The 13,480-nt window shown below is 40.9% G+C and overlaps 1 protein-coding gene across 12 annotated transcripts in view; it reads right to left on the reverse strand.

The window, feature by feature from the left end:
• The window catches only part of LOC126379097 (acetyl-CoA carboxylase), a 255,256-nt gene that overhangs the window by 177,058 nt on the left and 64,718 nt on the right, over positions 1-13,480 (reverse strand). For all 12 annotated transcript variants that reach the window (XR_007568241.1, XR_007568242.1, XM_050027669.1 and 9 more), the window contains 4 exons: positions 2,859-2,998; positions 1,657-1,867; positions 765-857; positions 80-237 (listed from right to left, as the gene is read on the reverse strand). Coding sequence is in view for 10 of the 12 variants with exons in the window: in XM_050027669.1 (XP_049883626.1) it covers positions 80-237; positions 765-857; positions 1,657-1,867; positions 2,859-2,998 (602 nt within the window). In the remaining 2 variants the exon portion in view is untranslated. The remainder of the gene's footprint in view (positions 1-79; positions 238-764; positions 858-1,656; positions 1,868-2,858; positions 2,999-13,480) is intronic.

The following is a 13,480-nucleotide window of genomic DNA, read 5'->3' on the forward strand; positions in this document are numbered from 1 at the left end:
CATTTGAGTTTCTAGTTTCACTCCATCTGCAGGTGACCTATAGAAATTGTGTGTAACCATTCCAATAAGAACTACTCACTTGATAAGAGACATGAAGGTGATCCTGCGTATACGCTTCTGATGCAGCTCGTGCCTGTGCGCACGACAGAAGTTACCGAAGCGTCTCGCGACGGCGCTGTCGTCTGTCTCACCGGTGTCGCGGACCCCGATCATTAGGATGTGGATCGGCTCCAGGGGCTGTCAGTAGACAACGTCAGGGTTTCAGTATAAAAAGACAAACACGTTCACTGTGTGATGAATCACATCATCTCCCTAGCATTATCCTGTTTTTCCACAGGGTCCGCTTACTTAACCTGAAGATTTGACACGGTTTTTTTACAGAAGCGACTGCCTGTCTGAGCTTCCAACCCGCGAGGGGAAAACCAGCTCAATACAGGTTAGGTCACACACCTCCGAAATGCGTTTCTCGGGAATGTGGGTTTCCTCACGATGTTTTCCTTGACCGCTGAGCACGTGATAATCTATGATCCAAACATGAGTTCGAAACAACTGTGCTGGATTTGAACCAGCGACCTCAAAGTGAGAGGCAATTACTTAGTCCTGGTTACTACTTACTGATGAAAGTACGTAGTCGTTACATGAGCGATGTCAGGCCTTTGGCGGCTCAATGATAACCCTGACACCAGGGTTGATGAAGTTGGTAATCCACCTAACAACCCACACGATAGAAGAAGATTAAAAAGTGGGCTTTTCTTCAGACTCACCACTTCATCAGCGTCGATGTTGGCCTTGTAGTCACCTACGTTGATGCTGGTGCTGTCTCGGCTCTCGCTGCCCTCCTGCAGAGCCTGCAGATCCTGTTGACAAGTTATCTGTAGTTAACCAAACGCAATATGGAGCAAAATCGAAACGCAAGTGGTGCAGACTGAGGGACTTGCCAGGCTACGTTGCCCAAAAAAGCTGTAGATGGCGCTGTACAGTTTTGTCTTCGTTTAACCAACCAATTTAGAATCATAGTATAGAACATCATTGCGTTCGCCAATTACGCTTCAAAACCAGGGTTGATGAGATTGGTTATCCACCTCACAACCCACGCGATAGAACATCATTGCGTTCGACAATTACGCTTTAAAACCAGGGTTGATGAGGTTAGTAATCCACCTCATGATCCACACGATAGAACATCATTGCGTTCGCCAATTACGCTTCAAAACCAGGGTTGATGAGGTTGGTAATCCACCTCACAACCCACACGATAGAACATCATTGCGTTCATACATTGTTTTAAGTTTACGCGGTTATTATCATAATTAAAACACATAATAACAGTGGCACAGTGAGTGCGGTTTGTCGTAGTGAGTTTGGTGCGAGTTCAGATGGTTCCGAACATTCCAATATCAAATACATAGACAAGCGACAAAGAAAGAGGGTAGACAGATATGTCTGCCCGTAGAAAATTATGGATCTACCTCATCCACTCCAATCTCATCAGTCATCCCGTGATCATGGCATTTGCAACAGTGTCGAAATATCGGGAGTCTCATATCCCTATTTTAAACGCTGTAAGCACCCGTTATTATGTGTTTTAATTATCATTGATGATGCTGGTGAGGTTGGTCGTCGACCCTCACGACCAATGGTTCCAATTCCACTCACCTCCCGTCTGACAGTAGCGGAGCTGGCGAAGTCGTGCACCAGGTCGAGGAGCTCGTCAGCGTACTGCGTGAACTGGTCGAAGCTCTCGAACGAGGCGAGAGCGCCGGTGCGGTGGTGGCACTTCCTCTGGGCCGCTGAGCTCAGCTCCGCGGGACACCCTTCCTGGTCTTGAGCTGATGCCAGCTCGATCTCCGATTGGCTGAGGGGGATCCTGTTGGATAAAACAATTGGGTTATAACACACATACATAAGATAGCGCCTGTTTCCCGTAGGCAGAGATCACGGAACAGGCCAATTTCCAACTAGTCAAATCAGTTGCTTATTACTAAACGACAAAACACGAAGTTACTATGGAATTTGTATGAAAAAGCGCGCTATGACGTCATAGAAAAACGTGACAAAATTTCTGACTTAATATTCAATATTCTTTATTTGCTTTATTTTTTTTTATTTTTTTTTACTTATTGTTACGTTTTCCTTGATTAAAATTCATAAATAAGTCAAATAGGAAAATCAACATGTTTTTCGTTAGTTTTAGATCTGGTCTTCAGAATTTTATTATGTATCTTGAACCTAGTACAATTGTATTCACACTATGGATATTTAAATCCGAAATAAATTATGTTGAATTTTGAATTTGAATTATGTGTGTTGTGATTCCTACAGTATATCTGAGACACTGGGTAAGTGGAATAAGTAACCTTTAAGTGACAACTTAATTTCTATTATTAACCTTTTCACGGGCAGAGACTATGGGTCATTGACGGTTCATAATAGATAGTATGACACCTTGGAATCGGAACGTCATTAGACGTTCTGTCCTTGAAAGTGTTAAGGATCCAAACTTGTGCACTCTAAAACATGCAACTTATCAGAACGTAGGACAGATCATTGTTGATAAAAAGAAGAACGATCCAGTTACACTTTGAATCGTCATTTTTACATAACGTGCGTCTCATCCGCCTAAAACTAAAATTGCTCCTAAAATGAAAATTGCTCCCTCGTTACAATAATATCATAACATTACGTTATATCTTTATAACCCAAGTATACATTATTTAAAGTACGTTTACACGTAAGTATGTCCGTTTGTTTGTCTTTAGGTAACTTATTCAATATATCGGGTAATAAGTATTTCCACGTCCTCATGCCATATGCGTTATTCGTTTTAGGTAGTTTGTACCATGCCCTGTACGCTGTACCTGTTGGGATGTCCTGTGGGGAGCACAAACTGGAAGTGCACGACGCCCAGCTCGCCGGACAGCGCGAGGTGCTGCAGACACGTGATGTCGTACGAAGTGTAAGCTCTACGCACGTAAACCTCTAAAGCCGCGTTGCATACCTGCGGGGAAAAAACCCAGGATGAGTTTACATTGCAGAAATGCACAACCCCGACACAAACCCCGCCGGCGTGTAAGAGGAACTAAGCGCTGTTGGATAGAAAAGAATCGATCGACCTAATCGACTGATACATCACTATGCTAATGAAAGTCGTAACACTAGCTTACGAACTTTGACAGATAAAGAAAGAAAATATTTATTCGGCAAAAAAATACATAATTACATATTCTTAAGTGGTAGTAATTAACAATAGAATTTAAGCAAATGCCTTAGCCTAGCTGTAGCTAGATTATGGCGCTGATCTTCAGCTTTTTTTTATTTTTAATTCCCTCTCCGATTAATTGAGTGGAGGCCTGTGCCCAGCAGTGGGATATAGGCTGTTGACGCCCTGAGGACACTGACGAGGTTCGCGCCCAACTAGGCAGCCTCAGGCCTGTTGGCTTAATTTTTTGCACCAGTTGAGAGCCCTCAGCGCTACCCAATTGTTTGCAGTTAATGTCATTTATATCAAATCTATAATCAGTCACGTACAAAAAGTTTAATACATCCATGTCGTGGTAGCCCAGTTGGCAGAACGCTTGCCTCTCACTTAGAGGTCGCAGGTTCGAATCCAGCACAGGCCTAAACCAATGATTGTCGAATTTGTTTTCGAATTCATGTTTGGATCATAAATGATTATCACGTGCTCAGCGGTGAAGGAAAACATCGTGAGGAAACCCACATTCTTGAGAAATTCACTTTCAAAGGTGTGTAACCTAACCTGTTTTGGGCTGGTTTTCCCTTCGCGGTTTAGAAGGTCAGACAGTCGCTTCTTTAAAAATCCGGACCTGTCAAATCTTCAGGTTAGGTAAGCGGACTCTGTGAAAAACGGGATAATGCTAGGGAGATGATGACAAAAAGTTTAATACAATCACAAAAGGAAACCAATATAACCCAAGGCTTCTTCTTCTATCGTGTGGATTGTGAGGTGAATTACCAACCTCATCAACCCTGGTGTCAGGGTTATTATTGAGCCGCCAAAGGCCCCTGACATGGCTCATGTTACGACAACTTAAATAAATCAGTAAGTAGTAACCGGGACCAACGTGCCTTCCGAAGCACGGATCATCTTACTTTTTGGACAATCAGGTGATCAGCCTGTAATGTCCTAACCAAACTAGGGATCACAAAGTGATTTTTGTGATATGTCCCCACCGCGATTCGAACCCGGGACCTCCGGATCGTGAGCCCAACGCTCAACCACTGGACCACGGAGGTCGTCCTGCAACCCAAGGCTAGCTAATAGGTACATAGAATTGGAATTTAATTTAAATCCAATTTCCTTGAGGAGGTAACCAATTTTCAACTGATCAACGTCTAACGACCTTACAAATTACAGGCTCGACTCCACACGTAATCGCCCACTGATTGCTCCACTAAATCGGCCTAATGGGGTTGGGATCAAAGAGCCGTCAGCGCCTGGGGAAAAAATGACGCAACGTCCCCGTCGCCCCAAGTATAGGTTGCGCTGTTATATTTTTGACAGGCGCTTGTTTGAAAAGTAAAGTGACCTGTTCACTCGATGTTTTTTATTTCTAGATCTTCTTCTTCTATCGTGTGGATTGTGAGGTGGATTACCAACCCCATCAACCCTGGTGTCTGGGTTATTACTAAGCCACCATGGGCCCCTGACATGACTCATGTAACGACTACTAACTTACGTCAGTAAGTAATAACCGGGACCAACGGCTTAACGTGCCTTCCGAAGCACGGATCATCTTACTTTTTGAACAATCAGGTGATCAGCCTGTAATGTCCTAACCAAACTAGGGATTACAAAGTGATTTTTGTGATTTGTACCCACCGGGATTCGAACCCGGGACCTCCGGATCGTGAGCACAACGTTCAACCACTAGACCACAGAGGCCTTCTAGATGACAGACTATACAAAATATATTTTTTTTGCCAACCCAGCAAATTTGCCGCAGATGGCATTAACTACTCACCCGGTACAAAATTTAAGACAACAGGTCTGAGGGTTGGGCGCGAACCTCAACTCAGGGCGTCGTCTGAGTGGATCATATTGTAAAAACTAATTGACTCTAGTGGGTTGATAGCGGTAAGCGCCAAATGAGGGAAATCGTCGACCACGCGGGCGGGGTCGGTATCGGGGTGTTGGCAATCATAATTATCGACCGACATTAGAGCACGTTCGGATCTTGTTACGACGCAAATGAAACGAAAAATCAAGTGAGCAAATACCTTAAAACCCCTACAGTCAATATAAAAGGTAAGATGAAGCTAATGCATATCGAACATTCGAGAGAACTTTCCTGACAGCAAAATGTGGCTTAGGAAACCCAAAATACAAGAAAAAAAGAGTGGTATTACTTTCTTTTCTTACGTTTTAACTGCCTTCAGAAAATTTAAAGACATTGGCTGACAAAAATTATTAAATCTTACAATTAAAAATCACAGTCTGAATTACTTTTTGATGTAACGTATTAGATTTGCTTCCCGTGGGTTAAAAAGGCCACATCGAAACTATTCATCTAACAAGCAATATTGCTATTTGATATTTGTTTGCATTGCGCACTTACTGTTGTATGCGCAAATTTCAAATTGCAGTATTGCTTTTTTTAGATGCCTTTTTAACCCCGCAGACGGCATTGACTACTTAGCCGGACAAATGGGGAGTGCTGAGGGCCAGGCCAAATTTCAGAGAACACATAACATAAATAGCCTATATACGTCCCACTGTTGGGCACAGGCCTCCCCTCAATCAACCGGAGGGGGTAGAGGTAAATTGCAGAGTACAGGAAGTCAATTCATGTCACCGAAAAACAATCGTAGAATCTGTGGCGGACCCATCTAGTTGGCCAGCTAGTCCCACTCACATGCAACAGATGGCGCCATCATTCAATAATGCAGTCCTGAAACGCGCTATTAAAGTTCACACAGCAACTTCCAACATGACACTAGTGGATTGTCGACCCCTAGTCACACTACCAATTTAACTAAACTGTATATTTTTTTCTAGAATCCAAATGGTTCAAGCCGTTCCACGAGACATACAAGATCGTAATGTTCAACATGAGCGCAGGCATGCTGTACCCTAACCCAGCTACTGAGAAATTCCGATTTAGGGTCATAGGTAAGTAATTTATCGCTTTGGGTTGTTGGTAGGATTGGCTGAGGTATTATATTAAGGTATGTGACCTAACCTGTATTGGGCTGGTTTTCCCTTTGCGGGTTGAAAAGTCAGACAGGCAGTCGCTTCTATAAAAAACTGGACCTGTCAAATCTTCAGGTTAGGTAAGCAGGTCTAGTTAATAAAAGTGCGGGGATAGTGAAGTTAATCAAAACAGAATATTTTTTAAAGGAAACAAAAACGTTTAATCTTCAATATTACTAACTAATTAATTGAATATTCTTTGGAAATCTGCATAGGTAATCAAAACAAAAAGTATAACTCGAGGAGATTCGCCCAATCCCGTAGATCTTGAATGGGATTACGTCATATTATGCTTCGGGATTAATCCCGAAGTGACTGCCTGTCTGACCTTCCAACACGCGAAGGGAAAACCAGCCCAATACACGATAGATCACATACCCCTGAAAATGCATTTCTCGGGAATGTGGGTCAATTCTTTCAAATCCTCTTAGACGATGCCCTGAAGACGCTGACGAGGTTCGCGCCCAACTAGGCACCCTCAGGCCTGTTGGCTTAAATTTTTGCACTGCGTAATCAAAACAAAAAGTATAACTCAAGGAGATTCGCCCAATCCCGTCAATCTTGAATGGGATCTCGTCAATTATGCTTCGTTATCAATCCCGAAAAATTTGACGAGATCTCGCGAGGATTGCATTCCCTAGTTTTACATCTGTATGAGTACATTTTTTTATTTGTTTCAGTGGCAGTCTTCGTGACAGTGGCCCCGATATCTTTCGTAGTATTTAACGATCTCTACACATCTTGGTTGAGGAGAGATTTACAGAACATCGTACGTCATTGCACTATAATGATACCATTCCTGCTAGTGCTATCTAAGGTAAACTAACTTCTATCGTTTTTTAAGTGTCCGGGGTGTGACTTCATATAAATTTCGAATCTACTGCCAAGTACCATCGTAATACGGCCTAAGACCACATTTATGCACTTAAGTTGTCTATCTAAACATCCCTAAACTAGGTTAGGTCTTGAAGTTTATTAGATAGTGTTAAGGTTTGGTCTAGTGTGGCTGAGTTCTATTACATAAGTTAACCAAGTTCAGTAAAAATAGTGTATATATTTCAATACATTATGGTTTACGCGGTTATTATCGTAATTAAAACACATAATGACGGGTTCTCACCGCTTTTAAATCAGGGATATTTCGACACTGTTTCAAGTGCCATGATCACGGGACGACTGATGAGATTGGAGTGTTTTATCTATCGTGTGGATTATGAGGTGGATTACCAACCCCATCAACCCTAATTTCAGGGTTATTATTCAAAATCCAAATCATTTATACAACGTAATTATCATGGATAAACTTGTTGAAGGTCAATTTAACATTTTTGTACCTACGTCATTTCGCAAGGTGTTATGGCTGAGGAGAAGAAATGACAAGAAACTGCAACAGCAACACATCTTGTAAATCAATTGAGCAGCCAAACGCCCCTGACATGTAACGACTGCATACTAACATCAGTCACTGAGATGTGCCGTTTTCAGGAATGTTCTCACGTTGGAAACATTTATCATTCAGTTTTTCTTACAACAAATTGGTTTCTATTGGTTTAAAATATCCGCCAAATCCTGTGATATCAATTATCTATGAACGAACCATGGATTCAGACTCATAATGTCGAATTCAGTGGTTCACTGGTGTTGGGTTCTTGGTGGAATAATACAATTCTTGTCATTTAATAGAATTAACATGTCAGAAATTGATGGGGTTGGTAATCCACCTCACAACCCACACGATAGAAGTATTGAATTAACAACCGCCTAACTTCCAGATGACCCTAATGTATGTGAACAGAGTCGAAGCCAAGAAGATCATCGACGAAATCAACCACGACTACAACTTGGCCAACTTCTTACCGGATGACTACAAAGAAATAGTCCAAAAACACTTGGATATGAACAATTTCGGCGAAAAGTACTGGCTGTTCATTGTCGTCCATTGCGTATACATATTTCCCTTTATGTCTTCTGTCATGAATTTGTACAACTTCACTTTCAAAGCTGAGCCGAAGAAGTATATGGTTCATGATGTGAACTTACCCTTCAAAGAGCCTGAACAACGGTTTGAGACCCCTTATTTTGAGATTGTCTATGTCTACATGCTGTATTGCTGCGTAATATACTTCACCAATTTTGTTGGTACGTATCTATTTAGATCTAGTGGTTAGAGTGTTAGGCTCACGATCTGGAAATCCGGGTTCGATTCCCGATGGGGACATAGTCGAAATCACTTTGTGAGACTGTCCTTTGTTTGGTAAGGACTTTTCAGGCTTGAATCACCTGATTGTCCGAAAAAGTAAGATGATTCTGTGCTTCGGGGGGCACGTTTAGGCATTGGTGCCGGCTATTAGCCGTAAAAACACCTCCACCAACCCGCATTGGAGCAGCGTGGTGGAGTATGCTCCATACCCCCTCCGGTTGATTGAGGGTAAAGCCTCAGGGTAAAGCCTTCCATTTATACTACACATTGACTGATTGTTTTTGTAGGCTATGACGGATTCTTCCACATAGCGATAAACCACGCGTGCCTGAAGATGGTTCTGTACTGCCGGGCATTGCAGGATGCCATGCAGCAGCGCGATGAGGAGCAGGTGTACACCAAGATGGTGGACGTGATCCAGGCCCAGTGCGAAACTTATAGGTGAGATGGATTTGACTTGACTCATCATCATCTAGCATTATCCCGTTTTTCACAGGGTCCGCTTACCTAACCTGAATATTAGACAGGTCCGGTTTTCACAGAAGCGACTGCCTGTCTGACCTTCCAACCCGCGAAGAGAAAACCAGCCCAATACAGGTTAGATCAAATATCTCCGAAAGTGCATTTCAATGCATGGGTTTGACTTGACTGTGGGTTCTAATACTAGAGAAGAAAAAGGGCGCTACGATAAGGGAAAAGATCAGTGAGTAGACCAGCGGCCCAATTTTCTCTCGTGTGGGTTGTGAAGTGGACTACCAACGTCATGAAACCCTGGCGCAAGGTACTGAGCCGCCGAAGGCCCCTGACATGGTTCATGTAACGACTATATTCTCACATCAGTATGTAGTAACCAGCGGCTTAACGTGCTCCTGTTTCGACTTCTCAGATTCGTGGATACGATCCAAAAGACGTTCAACTTCTGGCTGGGCACGATATTCACGGGCACCGTTGTGCACATATGCAACTGCATGTACCAGATCATGGAGGTATGTTCTTCACACCAAGGGGGGGGGGGGGGGGTGATTTATAAAATAAAAAAAAAGAGAAAGGTCACTGATGTGCAATTTATGCCTGTCGATTACCCGTCCTTTTCTTCTTCAGCAGATAAGAAAATGACAGGTGTAACTGAAAACAAAATTAGATGGTGTGATATAATGTACCCACTTTAGGACTCTGTCGCACTAAGATATTTGACATTTAGTGAGACTTACAGTTCAAATTGTCAAAAAAGTTAATGTGACATGGTACCAAAGTGTATACATATTAATGCTCGTGACCGTACAGGAATCAGCACCATTGTATGTCTTGATCGCTACGTGTAACTTCCTGAACCTAAATAAAGAATTTATCTATCTAAATTTAATTAATTTATTTATTATTCTATTATCTTTAATATTTATTTTATTTATTTATCTTTATTTTTGATTGGTAATTCACCTCGCAACCCACACGATAGAAGAAGATCTATCTATCTACATTTTATCTTTACTATTTTCAGGGATTAGGATTAGATCTGAAGTATCTCATCTTCATTGTTGGTTCTGTAGTCCATATATATCTACCCTGCAAGTACGCTAGCAAACTGCAGATCATGGTAAGTTCATATTTCATGTTTTTTTACTAGATACAGGCTAATACACGGTCCAACGGCTTAACGCGCCGAAGCATGGAATCATCTTACTTTTTCGGACAATAAGTCTCACAAAGTGATTCCGACAATGTCCCCATCGCGAATGGAACCCGGACCTTCAGATGGTGAGGCCAGCTCTCTAATGAGGCTGTTATATACATCACATCGTAATTCAAGAGCCACGCTCTTATCGGTGTAGCATTCTCCATGCTTTTCACCTTTTTAGTGAAAAATAGGGCAATGGTTTCCCTCTTGCCTTCCGCCCCGCGTACTCTGTCTGACGCGATTGGGATGACGCCCAGAACTGACTGGAGCTGTTATATTAACTGTCATTAAATTAAACCCAGTCAGTGGACGCGGCGACGCTGATCTACTGCAGCGGCTGGGAGGATGTGCGCGACCCTCGCATCAGGAAGATGGTGCTGTTCATGATGGCCCGCTCGCAAATACCCGCCAACATCACTGCCTTCAATATGCTCATTTTTGACATGAAGTTGTTTGTTTCTGTGAGTATTAATACAACATAAGCTAATAAGTAGTTGTTAATGGCCTCCGTGGTCCAGTGGTTGAGCATCGGGCTCACGATCCGGAGGTCCCGGGTTCGAATCCCGGCGGGGACAAATCACTTTCTGATCCCTAGTTTGTTAAGGTCATTGCAGACTGATCACCTGATTGTCCGAAAGTAAGATGATCCGTGCTCCGGCAGGCACGTTAAGCCGTTGGTCCCGGTTACTACTTACGGATGTAAGTAAGTAGTCTTTACATGAGCCATGTCAGGTGCCTTTGGCGGCTCAATAGTAACCCTGACACCAGGGTTGATGAGGTTAGTACTCCACCTCACAACCCACACGATAGAAGAAGAGTAAAATACCTGCCGACGCCTAGTGGTCCGTAGATGGAAAGATGATAAGGATATTTTGATTTTTTTTTCTCTTTACTTTTCAGATTCTACACACATCTTACTCCATGTTCACGCTTCTGAGGCCAACGGATTAAAGTAATAAGTATTATTTATATCCTGTCCATAGCTTTACTACTACCGTAGATCGAACATCAGCGCTAAAAAAGTGGGACGCAAAGTTACTGTTAATATAGCGACGTTGACAGTACTTTACCTCAGTGCGCGATTATGCGCCGAACTGGCAACACGGGGACGTGCGTAGTAAAATCTTGCTAAAATAGAAGGTCAATCCGAGTCGCAGTATAACCCGACCGCGTTATGAAGCACCAGGCGCTACTATACGTAATAAAACAATGCGTACTTTCTTAATCTGACACGATTTTATTGAATGTATATACCGCTGTATACGAATGTATAGCTAAACAAGCGCCAAGTTTTCGCCGCATTTTTTTATCAAGCTCTGTATCTACGGTAGTGGTAAATCAATGGTTCTGTTACATAATCAGTGAAGGGGACAGACATTTAGGAGATTTGTCTTAACGTGGACATACTTCCCGAATTTTGAATCTCGAACACGCAATATTCGAATTATTAAAATTATTATTAAACATCTATTTTTATTTTGTGAATTATTTTATTAATTTGTATGTTACGTATTTTTATTGTATTTTTTTTTGTAATGGTTTATCACGCTTCTATTTTATTTTATTTTTTTATGTATTTTTTGTCTGTTTTTTCTTAGCACAAAAAAAAGAAAAACACAAATATAAATAAATACTAATTTTAAAATTATTATTACTAATTATTGTCGTTAAGAAAATAGTATTTAACGACAAATATAGGACTTTTAAAAACCAAAAACTTTGTTTTATTTTTTTTAAACCTAGAATTCTCGCAACACCCTTTCCGTATTCCAAATTAATTCACAGCAAAGCTCATCCAATTACTCGTATAACTTATACCGTTTGGATATAAAATCACAGAGATTTTTAAATGAGAACATAAAAAGCGAATCGCTACACATTATTCTTCAGTGTCAGTGGCAGCTGTCCATTAGGTACTATTAAAAGCACGTTGAAGTAGTTTTTTTTTTAAATATTTCGATCAAAAAAATAACGCGAGGTATTTTTCAACAAATGATTGTTAATCAGCACTTTTAGCCAAGGAAGGTCGTGTACTAGATTCAAGATAAATTATGAAAATCTGATTACTAAGTAGAGACAGATCTAAAACTAATGAAAAACATTTTCTTTTTTCTATTTAACTTATTTATAGATTTTAATAAAGAAAAACGTAATAATATAACGTTTTTCTACGATGCCACAGTGTATTTTAATACAAATTCCATTGTTAATTCGAGTTTTAACGTAAGTGATTTGACTAGTTGGAAACAAGTCTATTACTTCCGCACAATATCTCGAAGAGGAAATGACAGAAAACCATCGCTGGTTGGTGCCATAGCATCATGGCTCCATGATAGCACAAGCTGAGCCATTTCACTTTTGCCAGTATTCGTAATATTCATAATAACCTAGTTCTTATAGAAAAATGTAAACTGTTACTGGCAATAAAATTTCAAATTCAAATTCAAAAATATCTTTATTCAGTAGGTAACATAGTTATACTTTGTATGATCAATTTTTACATAACGAACGTCTCATCCGCCTAAAACTACTGCAACTTCACACAACCTGTATAGCCGGGGAAAAGAAGCTGCAAGAAAAACCTCGGCACAGGGCCCTAGACGTTCGTTAAAAAAATAAACATAAAATATTGTTTTACAATTGAATAATTTAGCTGCCTAATATTAATAATATTTTATTCTTAATCCTAATAGGATTAGGAAAGCGGTATATAAAGCGAAGGTTGGTAGTAGGGCTGGCAGAGGAAGACCTAGAAGGACGTACATTGACCAAATTGGAGATGTCCTTAGAAAAGGTTCAGCGCGTGCGTGTATGAAACGATTGATGAATGTGAAGGAAGCAAGAGAAGTGTGTCAGGATCGAAGCAAGAAATAAGCGAAGAAATTTATAGTCTCTGCTTACCCCGGTAGGAAATAGGCGTGAGTTTATGTATGTTGAGGCTAAAAGAGGATAAAAAACTTCACGGATACTTCAGGGCACATGTTCATTTCACATCAGTTGAGGTTGTGGTCAAACAAAAGTATTTGAAATTAAAAAAGAACTGTCTGAGACGATGAATTGGTTCAGAAAGAAGAAGCAGGAAGACAAAGAAAATACTGTAGGTAAGTACATTCAACTGTTAAATATTATTAAAATATACAGGGTGTTCGTAACATCGTAACGAATACTGAAGGGGATGATTCAGACCATGATTCTGAGTTAATATCAAGTGGAATTTTCCGTCGCAATTTTTTTTTTTTTTTTTATTTTCAGTTCCATACTTTTGCGACGGAAAATTCCCAATTCACATAATATCCGTTAAACAAAAAAATCCAGCTCACAGAATATCCAATTCACAATATCCAATTTACATAAAATCCACTTCATATCCAATTTGCAGAATTTAAAAATCACA

The sequence above is a fragment of the Pectinophora gossypiella genome, chromosome 28, assembly GCF_024362695.1.
Source record: "Pectinophora gossypiella chromosome 28, ilPecGoss1.1, whole genome shotgun sequence".
Taxonomy (NCBI): Eukaryota; Metazoa; Arthropoda; class Insecta; order Lepidoptera; family Gelechiidae; genus Pectinophora; species Pectinophora gossypiella.